This window comes from Copadichromis virginalis, linkage group LG5, assembly GCF_057382275.1.
Source record: "Copadichromis virginalis isolate Kocher_CV1m ecotype Utaka linkage group LG5, C_Virginalis_male_GT1.1, whole genome shotgun sequence".
In the NCBI taxonomy this organism is placed as follows: Eukaryota; Metazoa; Chordata; class Actinopteri; order Cichliformes; family Cichlidae; genus Copadichromis; species Copadichromis virginalis.
The window spans coordinates 3,246,069-3,269,171 of NC_140622.1; the positions used below are offsets into that span (position 1 = coordinate 3,246,069).

General features: G+C 39.4%; 2 protein-coding genes across 6 annotated transcripts in view; one reads left to right on the plus strand and one right to left on the minus strand.

Annotated features, from left to right (window-relative positions):
• The window catches only part of LOC146708760 (calcium-dependent secretion activator 1-like), a 344,830-nt gene that overhangs the window by 316,958 nt on the left and 4,769 nt on the right, over positions 1-23,103 (minus strand). The window lies entirely within an intron of this gene.
• On the plus strand, positions 1,887-5,628 carry LOC146708762 (uncharacterized). 2 transcript variants are annotated; one of them, XM_085455581.1, is made up of 5 exons: positions 1,887-2,373; positions 3,263-3,513; positions 3,681-3,848; positions 3,969-4,064; positions 4,515-5,628. In XM_085455581.1, the coding sequence occupies exons 2-5, from the start codon at positions 3,370-3,372 to the stop codon at positions 4,830-4,832; spliced, it is 726 nt and encodes a 241-aa protein (XP_085311707.1). In that variant the 5' UTR covers positions 1,887-2,373; positions 3,263-3,369; the 3' UTR covers positions 4,833-5,628. The 2 variants fall into 2 exon arrangements, with proteins under 2 accessions (XP_085311707.1, XP_085311708.1); XM_085455582.1 differs by lacking the exon at positions 1,887-2,373 and having other exon boundaries at positions 3,194-3,513.

Here is a 23,103-nt window from a genome sequence, read left to right on the forward strand (position 1 = left end):
CAAGATGGCGCCATTTTTCACGTAGTAATTTGCGCCTCGGCGACGTCGTTATTTTTCAAAAAAAGAAAGAAAGAAAGAAAGAAACAGCAACAACTACTAAACAGAATTTTTGCACGTTCATTGCACATTTGTGGGAATGTTTAAATATTTACTTTTTATTAATTACTTTTCATTTTATCTTTATTTTTAAATTCACCATGGCAATGCGCATGCGCATATTTTCCTGCACGCAACGGGCTTTGGAGTTGACGTAACGCCGCAATGCATTGTGGGAGCACCATATTGACAAGCCACGAATCAAAACAAACACACTGTAGCTCAAAATGAAAAGGACGGTGTAAACGGTGTAGGTTGTGTCCAGATGCAAAGAGATGGTACTTGCAAAAAATAGCGTGCATCAGAAATGTGGACCCGTATGAAAGTGGAGTAGGCAGTGGAGTAGAAACCCTGAAGACCAAACCGCTATTGACTTAGTATGATGATCTGGGAACAACACCAACACGACGATATCAGATCGTGCGTTGGCAGTGAGACTATAGGCCCTTTATCATCAACGGGCCTCCATTGGAGAGGGTGCCGTCTTTCAAGTATCTTGGTGTCCACATCTCATCAGACCTGATATAGTCTGCCTAGTCCAAAAATGCTAGGAAGAGCCTGTACCATCTCCGACAATTGAGGAAGTTCAGGGTCTCTCCAGGGACGTTCTCTTCAGGGCTGTGGAGAGCATCCTCACACAGAATATCACATCCTGGTATGGGAATAGCTGTGTTTAGGACCAAAAAGCTCTTCAGAGAGTGATCCATGCGGCAGAATGGTGCTACAGGACATTTACACCAGGAAGTGTTGGTCCAGAGCAGTTCAGATATTAAAGGACCTGTCCCATCTCAGTAACGAACTGTTTCAACTTCTGCAATCACGCAGAAGGTTCCGCATTATCAGCCCAGCCAGACACACCCCTTAATTCTGTGAAGAGATTAGCCCATGTTTACAGTAGGCTAACAGGGCAGTGTGTAGAGGTGTTTTGACTAGAGGTGTCTTCACAGGAGGCTCCACTGAAGAGTTTTAAACTAGTGCTGTTTTGTGACGATACTCTACGGTCAACATTTGATCAGGTGATGCAAATTGATGGTCAAATGGTGGCATTTCCACATTTTGTAATAATTAGGGACAGATTATATCAAGAGAGGCATAATATTCACACATAGGAAGAGCACACCCAGTTGTTGGTGCAGCTTTCAGGAAATTATTTTTCATGCTCGTTATAACCCGATGGCTGGTCATATGGGATATGATAAAACTTCAGGGTGGGCATGCACAGCCCTGGAGATCATGGTGTATCACAGGGTATACATGCCTCTTTTAATTGCCTGAGCATGAAATTGTTAAGAAGAAATTGGCTGCTATCCTGGTGATGGTTGTGATAGAAAAGTCACAAAGTGCCTGGTGTAGCCCTATAGCTCTTGTGGTGAAGAAAGATTGGTCTATACAGTTCTGTGTGAAGTGAATGTGGTGTCACAGTATGACGCTTATCCTATGACCTGGGTTGACAAGCTCCTGGACCGATTGGGCACTGGTCAGTTTTTCATGGTGCTGGATTAACCAAGGGCCACTGGCAGATTTGGCAGGCGCAAACCACCAAACATTTGGTGTAAACCACAGAGGGTCAAACCTCTGTGGCAGCCATTTGTCTTGTCGGTAAAGAGGAACCCAACTCTCAAATGCAGCTGCAGCTCTTTTGAGGATGTGAGCTGGCAAGAGTAGGAGTTTGGCTGGTCAACCATTTGCAGAAATTTAAAGTAATTAGAGAAGTGTGAAATGACCTTTAAAATGTGTATGTGTATAGATACACATTTTGATAACCGATTCATAATGTTACACTGTAAGACCGAATAGTAATAGTTTGATAAATGAAATGAGTTCCAACTACTTAAAAACCTGTTATAAGTTCATACACCTTTATTTTTTTGAGTAGTTTGAACAATTTTGTTTTTTCAAGTTATCAGTACTTGAATATATTGATTAGTTTCTAGCATTGCGCTCAAATAATTTGAGTTTTAACACTGACGTCACTTACGTGCCTACGTACGTACCTACGTGCGCCACCTGTTTCTTTATGAAGTGCTGGCAACCATCTTGGATTCCTCGCTTCGAGTGCGAATGCCCGCTCATTACCCCGAAAGAAACTTGTGGAACGTTAATATCCGAACAGAAATAAAAACATTTGTCAACGGGTTTTTTGCGGCATTGCCTTTGACGCTGGATAAAGGAGGGCATGCTATGGTATGTTACGGACTTTTGAACTGGAACAGCTAACCCTCTGCACTTGGCTAGCTGCATTTACCGCCTTCGCGGCATCTTCAGGAGCGCTTTGTGGTAAGTTTTATTTTTTCTGAAACTATAGTTCTCCGTTGTAATATGGGTTTTTATCGTCATAAATGTACAACTCTAGCAGGCATTTAAGAATTACATGCATGCGTCGTTTTATCCATGTCGGCTTGGCCCCAAAGTGTTTGCATGAATTATGCTAATACGCTCATATTTAGTATAACACATTATTAGTCCCTGGGACTAATAATGTGTTAATAACTTTTCTAATCTCTTACTATTTTAAAAGAAGTCTTTAGAAGGCATTTCTGGATTTGCAGATTATAAACTGCCTTGTGGTTAAATTGTTGAATCAATATGCACTGCTGCGCTGCTTCACACTTAGCGCATACGTGGATATTGATATTGGCTAGCCCATTTGCTAACTAGTGGAACTTAAAACTTACGTTTAGTTCTCTGGAGTTGTGCATATTAAAACTGGGGCAGCAAAATTGTAGGCACAGGACATACTTACAAAAGCAGTGAATAATCATTACATAATTACGCGGTAGAACTTGGTTTACATTGCAAATAGTTATGTATACCAAGTTGAAATGTAGAATCTTCTGAACTGTAAAATTGTTGTGCCTGGTCTATTTTAGGTTAGCTTAAGGGTGAATCCATCAATAATATATTTACCAAACAGTTATTTTTTCGTTTTATTTTATTCTGATGCCCAGTGTTCATTAGTGAAAGACTTAGTTTTTTATCTGTCAGGGGCTGGGTCTGTGAACCAGCATTTTGAGTTTATTTTGTAGTTTTGCTTTCTTATGTTATATTGAAATGAGGTGAAGTTCTTGTATTGTTGTTATTATTAGTTATGGTTTAGTTGAGTTCTGGGCTGGTTATGTTTCATCTGTGTCTCCTTGGTTGTGTGTCTTTTCTGTTCTCTGTGTAGTCTGTCTTGTCTTCTGTGTTTTACTGTTATGTCCATGCCAGGGCAGAAGTAAATTTTCAGGGGTGAAGATGCTGTTTACCTTGACCAGCTAAGACTACAGATTGTAGATGAAGTCGAGAAAAGTGAAAAGAATCCTGATTACAAAGCTGATGCTCACAACTTTGGCCTTGCAATGCAAAGAGATCATCAATGATGACCTACCAGTAGGTCAGATCCTGGATTGCTGGCCTACTCTGAAATCCCAGTCCCAGGTAAGAATGTATATAGATGTATCTAACAAGATGTATTTTATATCAACCCCTGTTATCTGGCCTGTCTGAACAAATTATGCCTTTGGAGTGTAAGGATTTTGATGTATTTTGCAAAGATTTATAGACTAATTGAAACTTGTAAACACAAATGTATCCTGTGTGTTCAGATCTGTGCAGAATTCCACAGGATTACAAACCTCCACCTGAAGAACCACTTTTATGCTGTGCTGGACCAACATGCTCCCCGGCTCCAGAGCTTATTCAGAAAGAAAGCTGTTTGCACAGGGAACGTGTCTGATGTCCTGTCTCAGCTCTTCAGAAGCTATAATCTCCAGGTTAGTGAGTTTTTGTCTTGTTTTTTGAGCTTCATTTGATTTGATCAATTTTTCAATTTTAATTACCATTCTTGACTAGGTTAGCCAATAATTTAAAATAAAAATTTTCTTGTGATGTAGGAACAAGCTGATATCCATGCCCAAAGTGCTGGTGTGCTTCATGCCCTCTCTGCCTATTTGTACGAAGACACCTCTACCTTCATCAAAACATGGGATGTAAGTTTTGGACAAAGTTGTGAACAATATCTTAGTAGCATCCTTGTTTAGATTTCTCAAAACATTATGACACTTTGAGAGTTTGAGAAGCATCTCCATGCTTGGATCTGTCTACAACAGTGTCCATGTCACATAATGGAAACACTACATGTTTTTAATGTGCGTAGACCTTCTATAATGTTCCTAGCCCAACCATACATCACTGTACAAATGAAAAAAATATATAACTCTTATTGACTTTCTGTTGTTATTGCTACGAAGAGGTATGACTTTGCTTTACTAAAAGTACTATTTTTGTCAGTTTGTTTTCTCAAATCTTGGTGTGTTGTGGCTTTTTTGTTGTTCAAACAATTGATTTCTGAGCTAGTAATAATCCAGAAATGTGACTTGTATAGATGAAACTAAGAGAAATAGGAATGCACTAACATGTAGTAATTTTGTTTTCTGTAGATGATGCATTCTGATAGACCAGATATTAGTGAAGTGCCACTTGGACTCCTCCTGATCAGAGCCAATTCCAGCGATGCAACATTCTTCTGCCCTGAGAAGACTGCAGTTTTGGTCGAGGGTAACATGATCATTGTTTTCACCACCCTGGCTGATGCATTTCTAGTAATATTTGGACTGACTGACGTCCTGCACCTAAGCTACCCAAAATGTTTGGCCAACATTTTTGACTTTATTCAGAAAGTTTTGATGGGTCTGAAGGGTGGGAAGTTGAAGCCCAAAGTGCTGAGTCTTAAAAATGATCTTTTGGCAGCAGAATAATGTCCAGGATTCCTACACAGCCCTCAAGTGCCTGTTAAAGCAAGTAATTCAGTTTATCATGTTTCCAAGTCTGGATAAGTTTTTTATAAAAGGAGAGAATAGAATAAAGAAATCTTTGCAGACTCCGTTTCATACTTCATTATCTAAAAGCCACATCCAAAGTAAAAGGGGTGATTTTATTATTGTTATTTATTTTTTTCCCCCCATCATCACTTGTGTTTTAGTTGATTTTGATTGTGTTTTTAGTCAGATAACTGTAAATCTATAGAGAAAATGAAGGACAATCTCATTTCTGGCTTCTAGGTGGGATCTTGAATGTCACTTAAGGAACGTTCCTCCTGAACTACTCATAACTGACATAAGGCGCTAAGGAGGTTTATAACACTTTGTTTATGTCTCTAAAGAAGTATTTTTCTATTTAAAATTTTATTGCTTTGTTGTTGAGACTGTGATTGCACTCTACAAATGTGCATTTTGCATAACCACAGTACTGGCATATTAAAAAGGTTACCAATTATATTTCAGTGTATTAGCTGCACTATACTATTACTTTCATTCGGTTTTCCCACCTAATAATGCAGGATTTTCTTTTCCTTTTGTTTGTTTTTTTAATAAAAAGGCCATACTCATGTGTTAATCAAATTTGAATACTCTTAAAACATGTTGTGAAATTCTTTATTTCTAATATTGTAACCTTGTGCCAAAATTTCTGACATTCCCTATAAAATGTGGTGGATTTATGTCTTTGGGCTTTTTGTGTCAAAGTAACTCAATAAATCTGTAACTTGAATTTATATTTTCTGTCTTATGTTTTTACAAGTGTAATTATTTTGGGCACTTTTTTTTTTTTAATCAAATTCAAAACACAGTAGATTTGGATATTACAAGCATTTGTATTTAAAATTTTTGAGTTGTATTAGCTTAAAATGGTTAACATTTTGAAACTAAAAATTAATTCCTTAAAGTTACTTGAGCTAGATTTGTACTTGAAACTCAAAATATCAAGTAGAGAGTACTAAACCAAAAATGTGGATATAACATAAAAACATTTATCAATGGTACTTAAGAATATTTATCTAAAGCTAATAAATAAAGTGTGTTTATTTAACTTTTATTTTTAAGTTTTAGTTACTTAAAATATTTTATGTAATCAGTTTCACCAAAAGTTTTGAGTAAAATTAACTTATTGGGTTTTACAGTGTAGGATTATTTGTGAAAACTAATCTTCATTTTTCTTTTCCCTTTCTGGAAGGATTATATTATAGGCAGGTTTGAAACTCAGGGAAATTCAGGAGAATTTTCTCCAAGCCATCCCACTGTTCGTCAGGTCCAGCCACAACCTCAGACAAAACTGGCTTCATCCCTAGGACAAAGCTCCCAAACACAAGTAAAATAACATAGTGAATCCTCCGACTTCTACATTGGAGAAACCAAACAGCCACTTTATAAACACATGGCACAACACAGAGGAGCCACCTCCACAGGACAAGACTCAACTATACATCTGCACAAAAAGGATAAAGGTGACTCTTTCAAGGATGCCAATGTTCACATTTGGGACAGAGATGACAGATGGTTTGAAAGAGGAGTGAAAGAAGCCATCTATATCCACTGTGAACAACCATCTTTGAACAGAGGGGGTGGCTTACGACACTAACTGTCTGCCATGTTCAATCTAGTTTTGAGATTCCTCCCGAGGCACCTTAATGCTGATTCAAATCTTGTGTCACTTAATCCTGATAGGTCACATGATCGGGTGAAGCAAGGTCTCACAATTGTTTCACCCGAAACCTCTGCTGAAGCACACGATCAATAGTGAGTCAACGATCCTCTTAATTAACAACTCCCCCTAGGGTTGTGAATATAAACAATAGGTTTTTTTTTACAGTAATTACATAAACAAACAGGGACTCTCCACCATTTGGTCTTAGAACTGAAGTGTCATCTTCTCAGTTGAGAGGCGACACGTAAACTTACAGAAGTCCATTTGCTTTCTTTCCAAGCTCCTTAGACTATGAGTAGGGTTGTTGACAAGAAAATGCAAGCTTCCCCCACCCCTTCTGCTTCCTGCTTGCAGAGCTGTCCCTGTTGGCCTGAATAGTGTGGAAGCTTTCAACAGATGGATTGTCATTGGGAATATCCTTGTGATTCACTGAATCAGTGAAACACATCAGGCTGATATGCCTTCTGACTCCAGGCTAGCGCTATACCTCCTCCTGGGCAGCATCAGGGCAATCAGCTGATCCCTGGAGTAAACAAAGCATATGACATGTAGCTGCTGGGCCGGAATCCCATCCCTCAATCAAAGTTTTTTTGGTGTATTAAGAGTTTTTTCATGTGCTATGTGCAGAGGTGGTTTTTTTTCTGTTCTCAAACAGATCTCCCTGTTGGAGCTCAGTCTGGGGGAAGGGGGTTCCTTATCTTTCCTCATGTGGTGCATTTTCCATTGTTATACCTCTCTGACCTGTCTTCCCCATGTGATGTTTTGTGTAATGTATGTATGGTCGGAGGGTAAGATGGCGCCGCCATTGCGTGCAATAGGTTGGCAGCCTTATGAAATTTCCCCTATGGGACTAATAAAGGTATATAGAGGTAAAGGTAAAGGTAACAAATGCGTGCAACAAGGTGAACAAAAGCTCTCTCAACCCACATGTTTGACAGTGTCATTTAAACAATATTTGATATATAAAGCTATATGAACTAGGGCTGAACGATTATGGAAAATAATCTAACTGCGATTTTTTGCCCCAATATTGCGATTGCGATGCGATATGCGATTATTTTTTAAGGTCTTTGTCTTCTGTATTATTAAACAAAGACAAGCAATACATCATATAGTATGGCCAATACTATATTACATTAATTTTAAACCGTTCTTTCCTGGAAGACAGACCTCTGTTATGATGACATGAGGTGATGCATGAATTGATGACTGACATTTTTATTTAACTTCTTCAATCACAACAGTATATTTGAACATACACAATAGTTTATTTTTAGCTTACAAACATCTGAGCATAAAGTGCTGACAAGGAACCCTGGTGTAAACATTAAAATGAAAGTCAGTACAATGTGCAGATTGCAGAAATATACATAAAAAAAATCAGTGGCTTTACCACACTCAGTTTTTCAACATCTGTGAACTACTAGACAGTCATTCAATTAAAAAATAATATTAAATAAATAAAACTAATAAATAAAAAATACACACATCTTACTGATCTCTGCAGTCAGTAACATTACACATAAAGTGCAAACATAATAGCAATTGTATAAACACACACACAAACACGCCTTTAAAATTTAAAGGCGTGGAATTGGACGGTCTAGCCTTCTGATTAGCGTCACCGCTGTCTCGGTGGAGTTTAATAAACTCGGCCGTCTGCTTCTTGCTATCTAAAATATAACCAGACACTGGTGTAAATTCTCGACTGTCTCATACTTCTGTTTAATAAGTTTTCTGTTTGACGTTTAGTCAGCTGTGTGAAAACCAAGGAGGAACCCACCCGGGGGATTAATAAAGTTTTATTTTATCTAATCTAATAACTTTAATCTCAGCCAAACCGATTTACTCACGAACAAACAAAACACTGAAAAAAGCCCAACAATAACATTTGTAGGTTGTCTAAGTGACTTATATATTACGTTTAACCCGAGCAGCGAAACTCCGCGGTGATCTGAAAATGATGTGCCGGGAGTTGTGCCGTTCTCGGCCGCATCAGTAACCCTCGAGCTCCCGGCTAGCTGTCGAGCTGGTGGGTAGCAGACGCCTCTGAAAACGTCGAAGCACTTTTGCAAATATGCGATATCTTGATAAACCGAGCAGATATTTGATGTTTACACAACTACTTTCTCGCCTGAAAATATGTTAAAAGTTTATTTTGTGACCCAGAAAGATTAGTATGAGTAATTTTAAAACTTAGTAGCGGCCGCCATTGCTGGAAACTGGAGTTTGGCTGGGCCGCGCTATGAATTCTGGGATATGGTAGTAATTTGGACAGCCTTCGGCGCGTCGCTGTGACGTAATCGGTCTACAAATGCGGCCTCAGGAGGATGCAGCCCATGAATTTGGACATGTCCAGAGTATAATCGCAGCCTTTGCGGTTAGAAAATTGCACTTGATCATGTCGCGATATTATCGCAAATGCGATATATCGTTCAGCCCTAATATGAACACAGAGAAGTAGCCATATCAACTATTTAATTTCAAGCTTTTCATGAACTGAAACACAATATATAAGGCGAAGAGTTTGCATAATTCTGTTAGCACACATTTCAATAAATCTCTGCACCTATTTCCCATTTTACTAGCAAAATATTAAAGAAGAGGGGTGGCTAAAGACTTCTGCATATAACTTCTGGTTCTATCAGAATATTTTGGTAACCTACAATAATAGAGCTTCCTCTACAGCAAATGTTTGCAAATTGCCATATTCTGGTCTTCAAAGACTTCATAGGGCAGATTTGAACAATAAATAAGAATTTTCAATGAGGAACAGCTTTATCAAGCTTTATCTTGTTTCAGCCCACAGCATCTCAAGCATGGTGCAGTGCCACCCACTACCCAGCTGACTGGTTAATGTGTCTGAGAAGGTGTTTGAGCTCCGGAGTTTGAAATAAACAATGTCAAATCTTCATTCTCTGACTACACATTGTCTGTTCTGACATGCTGATGTGTTTTTAAATGTCCTTCCTTTGCACTGATGATGAAGGCTAAAATCAGAATGAATTTTCTTTTTTCTTCATCATGAATAAATCAAAAGTTACTCACATTGACTTTTCCTCTCCAGCTCCTGAGTCTTCTTGGTTTTGGCCATGTAATAGGAAGGGCTTGGTGGAGGTAATGATAATGGCAAATGAGAACTTTTATGTGACAGTGCTCAGTCATCATTACTGAAACTGAAATATTATTTTACAAATATAACATATTAGCATCAATGTGGCAACTACAGATTTGAACACCCTTCATTTGCTTTAATAAGTATAAACTGTGATGCCATGTGGAAATAGAAAAATAACTTTTAAACTACCATTGGTGTGTCTGTTACTTCTATGAGTTGTCGTTAAACACAATGCTTCAATAAGGAGATCATGCCATTCTCAACATTTAAGGCAGTCTGAGTTCAATGCGGGTCAATGACTGACAGACATGCAATGAAATCAGAGACCAAAGTTCTCTGCTTGTGTCACTGTCCAAGGATGTAAAATCATGGTAACAGTGATATGTAACCATGGTAACCCAAGAAAATAAATTTCAGTTAGGAATGTTCAATTCAAATAAATTTTATTTATATAGAGTCAAATCACAACGACGGGTGTTTTATATTGTAAGATAAATACTCTACAGTAAAACATAGAAAACTACTGGATCTACTGGGGTGAGGGACAAAAGGCACGCTGTGGATCAGAGACAGATACTGTACAGTATTATGAAGTCTTTAAGATGGGGTCTATTACTTAAGACGTTGTATGTGAGGAGAAGAATTTTAAAGATGACTCTTTACCACAGAGCCAAAGATAAGAAGGCAAATCTTTTGCTAATGGAGGTTTTGCTTCTGTTTTGTTTCTTTTTTTTTAGCATGTGAAATCATCATTCATCATTCTGCATATACCATGCTAGTATTACAGGTAAAATTTAATGCTTAGCACCCAATTACTCAAACTTGCCAGTGCACTACAATAAAATTATATACCACTATCATTACATACCAAGTTTCTAAGTTGAAGATATTTATAGAAACATTTATTGTTAAGTTTGTACTTGCCTGTCTGAGTATATGAGGAAATCTTGATTTTCCATTTCCACCACTACTTCCATTTCCATTTCTATTTTCTTCTAGACCTTCCTCTAAAGGTTTCCCACCTAGGACCTGCTGTTGTTTGTCATTTCTTGATCTCAAAGAATAAATCCATTTGTCTCCCCAAGTATTCTACAAATTCACATCCACGAGCGCATATTTCGCAGGACGCATCTAGCTCTGAGCTCGGCCAGCAGCCAAGCTTCCACAGCTTCAAGTGGGAATACTCAGGTTTGCCTCACACACACACACACACACACACACACACACACACACACACACACACACACACACGTACACTCCAGTCTCAGCGCCACTGTTCTGTGAGGTGATTTTTCTGAGCCTTCTTCTCTGCCTCTCTGTGCTCCTGTTCCCAGGTGACGGGGGCTAGGGCCCGGTGTTGCCGGTGCAATGTCCCTTCAGGGGGTTGCTCTGTCATGGTCTTGGGTTAGGTTAGGATACTTAGGTTCAATATTCTAATTCTCTCTGCTCATCTCACAGGAGACAAAAGCAAGGACTACATATCTCTTCTTCATCTAACTTGTCACCCTTTCTCCCCCCTCTCTTTCTGGTTGCCACATGGTTTAAGATGACATCTGGCCTCACCCACTATGACATCCAGTCACCGTGTTAACATCTAATTAACCAATGTCCAGCCACCCCTTATCATCCTTTCTTTATCTCACTTTTCCAAGTAAGGGCTTTTAAAGTTTAAACTTTGTTATTAAATCATGTAATTACATTTTCTTCTTTTCTATTTTGTACTTAACATAACTCCATTATGTATGAACATTCAATCATGACCATACCACACTTAATGTTTCATTCAGTTGCAATCTCACTTAATTTAAATTTCTCATCAGGTCATTATTAGATGAACATCCTTTGTTGTCATAATCCCTTTTAATCCAGTTATATAGAAATACTTTTTTTGTTTTTTACTTTTTCTCTTTTACAGTTTTTTCTGAATTGCTAAAACACTAAATCCCATTGTAAAAACTAAACTGCCAACTATAAAAACTCTTTCATCAAATCAATCCCACAGATGCCAAAATCTTAAACACTATTCATCTGGTTAGGACACCATTTGCAACTCTGAATCTCTCATTTACCAAAACTCTAAACACATTCTCAAACACAAAACACATTTAGCAATGTGGTGCACATATACCCAGAATGGTGCACACAGGCCACAGAAGTTAAACACAACTAACACACTGTTTTCATCATGAACACACAACCAGTCAAAATTGAAAACACATGTTGCAACCTCTTCTTCTGCTTTTTGCTAGATTGAATACAGCTTCATCCACAAAGATGCATTCATGAGGTCTAACCATTGAGTCAAGCTAAAAGATTCTCTGTACACAACAAACTAATTTTAGTTCTGTAAATGAAATAGTATGATGTATACATGTGCTATGTATACTTATAATTACAGTTTTTGCCCGTTGCTTGAACACTATAAACCCATGCTTAGACTAAAGTAACACAACTTGAAGCTTGTGTCACCATACCTCAAACACATGTACCCATACCTTAAACAAAAGCGCTGCTTTGCACCCTGGTTGCAATTATGCAACACACATGGTCCTGCATACTACACTCTATTTCATACATAAGACACTTCGTTCACAAAATGAAATTTCAGGGTGCCATTTGGAAAACACATGTATCCAAAATACAAAACACATCGGGTAATTGCAACCACTCAATACACACCTGAAGGCACTTACTTGCAAAACTGAACAACAATTAGCCAACTACAAAAAGCCCTCAGTTTAGCCAATTCAAGAACTTTGCAAGCATGGATGGAGGGAGAGCAAGAGGAGGAGGAGGTCGAAGAGGCCATGCACAGACCCATATTTCTAATGATATAAGAGCAACTTTGGTGGACCATGTCATCAACCATGGCCTGACTATGAGGGAAGCTGGGCAGAGAGTCCACCCACATCTAAGCCGCTTCACAGTGGCATCTGTAATAAGAACATTCCGACTAGAAAGCAGGTCTGTCTTCACCTCTCTAGTTTCTACTCTACTCAGATGGTTTTTATAGCACTGTTCTACAGGTATATAACCATATCAAGTGTACAGCGTATTGCAGGGTGCTAATGCTCTTTTTGCAGCCAAAGTGGTAGGTTCTGTGAAACATACCATGATTACTTATATTGAAGTACAGTGTTGTACAGTGGATGATACAATATATACAGTAAAGTACTGTAAGACAAATAAGCAAAGCGATGACAATATGTGGTTGTATTTCTCTAGAATGACTCGAAGACCTTCTGGGGCAGGACTAGAGATGGCACGATACCACTTTTTTATGTCCAATACCGATATCATAAATTTGGATATCTGCCAATACAATATGAATCCGATATAGTGTTTTTTAATCAACAAAACTGTTTTTTAAATATCTTGCTGCATTTTGTATAAGTTCATACTCAAGTTTAAAACAACAACTACACTAAAGCTATTCTGTTATACCTGTATGCAAAAAAAAATATTTCATAGTTCAGCAACACTGATCAATCTAATAAACTTAAACCTACACCATCCTCCCTATTCTGGTATTTTAAAGAGTACTTAGCGTAAATATTAAGCAACCTAACTAATAGGGTTCCAACTCCCAGCAACAAAAATAAATAAATAAAAAATAGGGAACCACCCCTCACGCTCCACCTCATGATGCTTACAGTTTTTTCTGATTGCTTAAGCACATTTTTTGTAACTATTGGCTAATTTTGCAAAACTCTTCACACAAATAAGAAAACCTGTCACCCAATAATCAAAACATTGTAGTTCTCTTGCAAAAGCAAACACAGCTAGATTAACTCTTCACACCTTCGTAAAAATGGTGTTTCCGTATCAAACAGTACACACAAGCCATCATCTACTAAGCACACAATGCGCCAACTGCACACTGATGGTATGAATACAAAACACTTTTAGTTTTGCAAACTCAGTGAGTGGTTTTGCTATAAGTCTGAATAGTTTTAGAGATTGTGCTACAGGAATCACAGTTATCAGAATCAGAATCAGAATACTTTATTGATCCCTGGGGGAAATTATTTAAGGGTTAGGGTTTAAGCATTCAGAAAAAACTGTAATCGACGTAATCAACCTTAATTTGATGCAGTGTGAAAAAAAATGCACAGAAATCAATTATTTTTCAAGAAATATTAAATAGATTCAACATCTTTCTTCAACAAAATTGCAGACTGCACAGATGGTACCTTCCCAAAGGAAAAAGTACTATAGCTTACTAGGGTATATATATTAGACTTACAGTTTTTTACAGTCGCTAACAAGCGCCTACCCATACTTCAGATACTTTTTCTAAACTCTTAACACAGACCCACACCTACAAAACACAATTGGCCAAATGGATAATATCCTTCCCAAAAATACACTTTGTTAAATATATACTAACTCCTCATTTCAAAATTAGAACACATCGTTCTCTGCACACACTAACTGTACAAAAACACTATAAATCTGACTCAAAATGAAATTAGTCTGTCAAAGAATAACACTTGTTTTCACTTCACAAGGTACATGCAGTCAATCAAAGTACACCAGGTTTCAAAATACTGGCTATTATTGACATTACAAAAACTGCATAGACTTTTATGTTTCAGTTTCACAGGTATTTGCATGCGAAACATGCAATCCACCATATTGACACCAGAAATGTCTTGGTTGGTAACTGTATGTCCACATGTACAGTAATGTTCACATTCAAAAGCATTCCAGTAAAAAGCAAACAAGTTTTTGTTTCTTTACTGTTTACCACAGGAGGTACAGTAGAAACACGGTATGATAGGACAGAGAAAGTTTTACAGTATTGCTTACAGTGAACAAAATATCCATGAAACACACAAGAGCATTCTGAACAAAAAAACAACAGCAAAAAGCCAAGATAAAAAGGGGGGGAGGGGGAGGGGGGCTAAAAAAAAGGCAAAAGATTTGCATCTAATCTCTGCGATCTTCAGGGTTAGGCCACATGTTTTCATCAACATCACATCTGATGTTATCCAAGTCGATGCACCTGGGATAAAACCGCCTGGTATGTCGGATCCACCGACATATCGTTGCAGAAGCAGAGGTTTTTATACTGTATCTAAGGTTTGGGATATTGTTTTTGCTATTGTGGGATGTTGTGTGTTAACATTCGTAGATACTACAAGAACAGTCCATAGTTTTGTTGGGAGGTATAACTTGTCTGTTAAGAAAATGTAAGCATTGTGGAAATGTGTTCACTGACTGCATATTGGGTGAACACGACATGAAATGTGTGAATGGTATGGCCACAACAGACCGATGCTGTGCTAATTGTGTTTAGAGTTTTGCAAATGTGACAACTGTTTGGACAAACGCTTGTTAGCGACTGTAAAAAACTGTAATAGTCACTATATACTGTAATTGACTTCTATTCATTTTACATCAAATTAAAACTTTGGGTGTCAGATAATTGTTCATTAAAAGCTCGACATTTTAAATGAGAATAAGAAAGAAAAGTATGTCTTTGTGCCCCCTTTTCCCTGTTAATGCCCTATCGGCCCCCCTGGCTAAACTTTGCTAGATCCGCCCCTGCACAGTTACAGCCGTCAGCTGTAGAAAAAGATCCTCAAGTAGAAAGTAATATTAAATAAATTCTAACAACAGCTTATCAAGCTTAAACGTGCTGCTGTTGTTTATCCACTGGTTTCCTCTTTCTGGTGCAAAGTGGGCCAAAAACAAACAAGAGAGACGGACTCGCGACAGAAAAGCCGATCAGCTGATCATTAAGCAGTTTCATGATTGAAGTAGCAGCAAGAAGAGGCAGTCGCTTGTTAAGCTTAACGCAGGAATGCTTTACAAACATTCAGAGATGGACTTACACACTTGCTTTACTTCTCTCGGGGATAACTTTGTCGGAGATGAAATGCCGGGTTGCTAGCGAAGCTCCACATGCTATCCAGACCACCGACAGGTCCCGCATGCCACAGCTGCTCTATCACGTGATGCATACTGCTCCGAGTGCTAACGTTCTGAGGCGAGTTACGGCGTGTTGCAAGTTTTGTGAGGTGCTTTCGTGATATTTAATGGATCGGATTACATTTTTTATTTTTCTCCGATATCCGATCCAGTAATTTAGGTCAGTATCGGACCGATACCGATACGTAATATCGGATCGGTCCATCTCTAGGCAGGACGCCAACGCCTGTTCACACAACAGCAGGAACTTGCCGTTGTGGACCTAGTGAAGGCAGACAATGCCATCCGTCTCCACCAGCTACGAAAGCAAATACTTGCAGACAGGCGAGTGTTCAACAACATAAACCATGTGAGCATCACCACCATCAGACGCATCTTGGGAAAACTCAGCATCACCATGAAGCAGCTGTACAGAGTCCCATTTGAGAGGAACAGTGACGGGGTCAAAGGACTTCGAGCTGAATATGTACAGGTACGTGTAACTGTCCTTTACATACAGTATTGGTGAAATCCAGTAGCAGCTGAATATGTACCATATCAGTACCACATGGATCCATCCTGAGAGCTACACAGGTACCTGTGTGATGGGTGAGGGTTCTGTATGTGTAGCACTGTAGTGCAGTAATATGTTCTCTTTGTTTTACAGAGAATCTTGGCCATGGATGGAGCTGCACAGCCTCATGAATTCATTTTCATTGATGAAACTGGATTCGACCTGTGTAAAACAAGATGACGGGTCGTAATGTAATTGGACAAAGGGCAATTGTGCACGTCCCAGGGCAGCGCGGGGGAAATATCACATTGTGTGCCGCCATAAGCCTTCGAGGGCTTCTGCATCATCATGCAAAACTAGGTCCATACAATAGCCAACATATACTCACATTTCTAGATGCTCTCCATGATATAGTTGTACAGAACAGATCAGCCCAGGTTTGTGGTGATATGGGATCATGTCAGTTTCCATCGGGCTGCTCTGGTCCAGGCCTGGTTCTCCAACCACAGCCAACTTGAAGTGGTATACTTGCACCCTTACTCACCATTTTTAAACCCTATAGAGTAATTTTTTTCGGCTTGGAGATGGCGTGTATATGACCGCCAACCACATGCCCGCATGCCTCTTCTGCAGGCAATGGAACAGGCCTGCGGCGACATTCAGGTGACAGCAATCCATGGATGGTTTCAACATGCAAGAGGATATTTTCCCCGGTGCCCAGCGGGGAATTATCTGAATTCATGGTACTGCAATGTACAATATTGAGTAGGCCTATTTGCTTTTTTGGTTGTTTGAAAATGTGTCTCCTGTCTAAGCATGGGTTTATAGTGTTCAAGCAACGGGCAAAAACTGTAATGGAAATCCTGTTTGAAAACACTGGTATGGACCTCATCAGTCCATTTTACCTATACGCACAGGGATATTGCTTTGTATTAGTTATAATGGACTGCACAACATGAAATCCCAAGGCAGCGACGCAATTTCAGGTCATCTTCAAAATCAGTATTCTGAAAGTGATACTGATTTTAGCCCATACAAGCCTTGTGCAGCTCTACTATATAACTAGTTCATGCATTTATTACTTCCAGGCTGGACGACTGCAATTCATTATTATCAGGATGTCCTAAAAACTCCCTGAAAAGCCTTCAGTTAATCCAAAATGCTGCAGCAGGAGTACTGACAAGGACTAGAAAGAGAGAGCAGATTTCTCCTGTTTTGGCTTCCCTTCATTGGCTTCCTATAAAATCCAGAATTCAAAATCCTGCTCCTCACAAACAAGGTCTTAAATAATCAGGCCCCATCTTATCTTAATGACCTTGTAGTTAGGGCTGCTCGATTATGGCAAAAATGATAATCACGATTATTTTCACTGAAATTGAGATCGCGATTATTTGACGATATTTATTTAACCCTTTAAGACCTACTATAGAACCAAGTCCGCCAGAGCTTATATTATTTTTTTTACATGTTGTAGTGCCATTTGTGGGAGCATTTCAAGTTGCTAAATAACTGTTATAGCCCATATTTTAATAATATGTATGCATTAAGTCCATAATAACTACATTAATTGCAAAAAAGTGCAATAAACTACAAAAAAATTTATATCGTTTTTGTTTTGTTACATATATTTCTACTTGGAGAAATTTAAGAGGTTTATCCCTCAAAACTTTAAATACAAAAAAGTTGCAACAAATAGTTTACAACAACAGGAAATTTATTTTGAGTGTCTTCATAGTTTTATTTTGGAGATACACCAATTTTTATATACTGCAGGAAAAACAAAAAAAACAATCCTATGATGCAAATTTGCAAAGAAAACAGCAGGTGCATCAAAATAAACTATTTCCAGCAGTGCAATTTGAGTTCTAAGCATCCCAGAAACTATTCAGAAAAGTCAAACATGACCAGTATAGGCTTTTAAGGCCTACAAGTAAAAAACTACATTTCCGCGAAAATGACGTCACTTCCGGTTTCGGCCAGGAAATGGCGGACTTGCAACAGTTCGCGCTGACGTCTATTTCACTGTGGGAAGTGTTACGAACAGCTGATCGGATCGGCAAAGCGTGTTCCTGGAATATTATGTTTTTGTTCCTGCAAGCGCTTTTTATGCAATTTTTGCAAAGCTATATGTGGAAGGAAACCGTGACCGAGGACAAGCTGATGGCATAAGATGTAAGTACAACTCCTCCAGTTTCATATGCAAAACAAATTATTGCGCTAGCTTACGCGGTTCGGGTTCTGTAGAATTTTTATCCCTGTAGGGATTTAAAAATAGTTACACAAAACGGAGCATGCTGCTCTGACCGGATTTAAAGGGTTAACAATGACTTTAGAAAATAATATAAAATAGTGTGCAACACCACTGAAGTTTTTTTTTTTTTTTTACCTCTCTTTTCAACCAACAGCAGTCACTCTCCTCTCCAAATAACTTCTGCTTAGCTTTCCGAGCTTCCCTCGGGTCCTCTTAATCAGCGGTCTCCAACCTTTTTTGCGCCACGGACCGGTTTATGCCCGACAATATTTTCACGGACCGGCCTTTAAGGTGTCGCGGATAAATGAGGGAGGGGCTAATAATCGGCTCTGTCATTTTTAATGATCGTTGAAAGCCCAGATCGTAATCGTGATTAAAATTCGATTAATTGAGCAGCCCTACTTGTAGTACCATATCACCCTATTAGAGCACTTCGCTCTCGCTCTGCAGGCCTACTTGTTGTTCTTAGAGTATTTAAAAGTAGAATGGGAGGCAGAGCCTTCAGTTTTCAGGCCCCTCTTCTGTGGAACCAGCTTCCAGTTTGGATTCAGGAGACAGACACTATCTCTACTTTCAAGATTAGGCTTCAAACTTTCCTTTTTGCTAAAGCATATAGTTAGGGCTGGACCAGGTGACCCTGGATCCTCCCTTAGTTATGCTGCAATAGGCTGCCGGGGGATTCCCATGATGCACTGAGTTTTTCCTTTTCAGTCACCTTTCTCACTCACTATGTGTTAACAGACCTCTCTGCATTGAATCATACTTGTTATTAATCTCTGGCTCTCTTCCACAGCATGTCTTTATCCTGTCTTCCTGCTCTCATCCCAAGCCTGGTTCTGCCGGAGGGTTCTTCCTGTTAAAAGGGAGTTTTTCCTTCCCACTGTCACCAAAGTGCTTGCTCATAGGGGGTCATATGATTGTTGGGTTTTTTCTTTGAATGTTTTATTGTAGGGTCTACCTTACAATATAAAGCACCTTGAGGTGACTTTTGTTGTGATTTGGCTCTGTATAAGTAAAATTGAATTGAACTGATGTGAAAAAAAAAAATTGTTTCCATTTTATTTTGCCTCGCTCACCTCAACCTCTATTACCTCAATGACCCACACCCGACTGCACATAAACGGATCTGCTGTTGAGATGGTGAACAGTGTGAAGTTCCTGGCTGTGCACATACAAGATGACCTCTGAACACCACCATCATCATGAAGAAAGCCCAACAATGCCTTCTTAGGAAACAGTCGAAGGCCAGTCTCCCTCCTCCCATCATTCTACCAGGGAACATTGAGAGTGCCTCTGCTGCTACAGCAGGACAGCAGAGAGGATCACTGAAGGCCCTCGCCCACCCATCTCCCAACTCTACGACAGACACATCATCTGACGTGCGAACAGCATAGTGAAAGACACTTTCCACCCCTCACATGCACTTCTCTCCCTCCTTCCATCTGGCAGACGGTTTCGCAGCATCAAAATCGTGACAACCAGACACTGCAAGAGCTTCTTCCCCCAAGCAGTCAGAGCCCTCAAGTCAATACCACCAAAGAACTGATATACACATACACCTTTACAAACACTTACAATACTCATCAAAAGACTCAAAAACACCAAAAATTTACACAAATCCATTACAAACTGGACCTGGGAACAGTATGCTTATTTGCATGCTTATAAACAGCATTCCGGTACACTGTATACTGTGTATACTGCTGTATTGACAATAAAGCTCTTGAATCTATTTAACCAGGAAGATCCCGCTGAGATTAAAAACTTCTTTTTCAAGGGAGACCTGGCCAAAATAGGTAGCAAGTATCTCACAAATACACAAATTACACAACACAGGCAACAACAACACACGCAAAAAAAAAAAACTTAAAAATTTTAGATTCAGTTCAATTAAAAGGGCAAGCAATCTAATTGAAACAGCTGCATGTTATGGAATTAGCCTCAAGGATTCTTAGCTTTGATTGAGAAGCATTTAATGAAATGAATTCTGTCATTTTCCAGTTGTTCTGCAGCTCGTTCCAAGCCAAATGTGCTAAATGGACAAAAGCTCTTTTGCCAAGTTCAATTCAGGCAAATGGAATGGAAAGCAACAAATAACCTTGTAGACGAAGACAATAACAACCAGCATGTTTCATTGAAAGCAGAGAAAGTATATATATCTGAAGGCAACAATCCGAGTATTGCCTTATATATAAAACTGTATAGATTAGGGGTCCTCCGACCGGCCAAAGCAGGCCCTCCTATCTGAGAATTTATGGTTAGTGATGAACTTCAAAGAAGCATGATGCACAGTTTCAACCATTCATATATAGAATATCTCCATAATTCAGGTAAAAGCAGGTTAAATATGTTGCAGCAACAAGCCACTTCTTTGTATTACAGTTTTTCTGAATTGCTAAAACACACTTCATCTCTTGGTCTCAAAACACTAAACAAACTGTAAAACTCAAGCTACACTCACAAAACAGTCAATTTGTCCTGCAAAACTAAACATTTCACCCAAAACTATTTTAACTGTACTCAAAATCAAGCACTACTGTCAAAAACCACACAAAACCAGCAAATGTGCAAACACAACTTAGCAACGATTACACACTACAGAAATAAATACAAAACACTGTGGGATAGTGGGAAAATATATTTACTTATTCGTTCATTTATTCTTCTCACATTTTAACAAAAAAAGAACTGTATCAAAAAAGATATTCTATAGATAAAGTATAAATTTTTACAGCATATTCAGATAATTTATTCTGCCTCAGCTTCACACCTCTGTCCTGGGTCAGGCCCCAGGACTTCATCACATCACGTGCTATGGTCTGCCTTGCAAGTGTAACAACCCTTTTGGGTTATAGCACCACTAGGGGGGGTTGCCCTACTATTGTAGTAGTTGTGGGAGTCTCCTAGTGGGTGTGGTGTTGTTAGCGGCAGCCATTCCATGCTGCTCATGTTCCATTCTCCGAGGAAACACCTTACTGTTGTAACGGCCTGGCACCGGCGACTACCGATCCCCGCACATGTATGTACGGACAGAGTAGAGCCGTGGAGACCTGGCTTGTATGGTTTTATGTTGCTGATAATGAATAAAGGTCTGTTGTTTAATTTAACTGCCTGGCTTCGAGTTATCCAGCTAACCTCCACACCACATGCCCGCTGGACCTGCTAGCCGCTCCTTCTTCGCCAGACTGCTGTTACACAAGGCAATGAGGAAAGAATCCTTTAGCATGCCGAATCCAGCACTAGCAAGATTCCAGTCCCATCTCACCACATGCTCCATTCATTGCTTGAAGTAAATTTTCCTGTGTGTGTGTAAGGGTTTCAGTCGTAGACTTTCTAGCTCCATGCCAAGAAAAATCCTTAATAGGGTTAAAGAAAAAAAAAAGAGGGGGGGGGGGGGAGGGGGGTGTACGGTGGAAGAAACATTGATAAAATGCTGCTCATTGTGAAACCACTCGCGTATTCTTGGTGAAAGCTCACATTGTCCCAAATGATACCATACATAGGATGCTCTTCCTGCAAAGCATCCTGTAGACTAGTGACGTGACGTTCTGTATCGAGGCTTCAAAGCTCGAGTCGAGTAGTGGAGGGGGCGTTTCCAAGATGCGCAATACGCGTATCGAGGCTTGCTTCATTTATAGGTGGAGCTGAAAATGATGACGTCCGAAGCCTCGCTGCCCGGCTATACCACATGACTGGTTCAGGAAGTAGTTCGAACTTTGGCGCGAGCTATGACAGCGATATAAACCCCTCAGACTTCATTCAAAATGTGGGTGGACCCAAGGTTCAGAAAACCCGTTTCTCAGCCCTGCAAGAGCTAGCGAAGCAGAAAAAAGACTGAAAGCAGAAGGTGCCTCCAATACTTCCTCTTCCTCCGCACCACCACCACAGCCATCAACGTCACAAACTGTTGAGGCTGTTTCCCACGTTACTACTGTTATTGCATTTGAGTTGCATTTATATAAACTGATTGTTGGGTTTTCCTCTGTATCTATTATTGTACGATCTACTGTACAATATCAAGCGCCTTCAGGCGACTGTTGTGATTTGGCGCTATATAAATAACATTGAATTAAAAATTGAGTTGTTAGTATCACATAAAACTCTCCTTATTGTTTAGTTAACAACCTGTGGCGTCGCCTGGATGAAAGTGTCAGGCAGACACAGACACAAAATGTGACAGCAGACGCAAATATTGAGGTCCAACGGTACATGATGGAGCCAAATATTGGAAGGCTGGAGGACCCCCTTAAATACTGGGAGAGACTGTGAGCGAGTGTTTTCAAAAGCTGGGGAAATATTGTTCAAAAAAAGAAATCGCCTACGACCTGCCACAGTGGAGAAACTGTTGTTTTTAAATAAAAACCAATGATGTGTCCCCTAAACACTAATCACTGTCCATATCTCAACCACACCTCACCTCACAGTAAATGATCATTTCCATTTTAAGCATTTCCAAATAATCATTTTTAATACTGCCAGTATAAATATACACAGTATACTGCCATCACTACAATATAGATGTTTTACACACTCCTTTTGTTGTTGACATTTACAGGCTGTGTGCAAAAGGCCACACTCTTCAAATTCATGCCAACTAATATTTTTATGTCCAGTAGGTGTCCTGCTAGAGCAAATGAAGCTTCAAGACACTTTGCGCTGGGGTGAACCAATTGGATGAAAAGCTTCAGTGCTTCATGGAGCTTCATCTGCCCATCACAACACACAGCTCACTAGCTGCAAACACCAGAC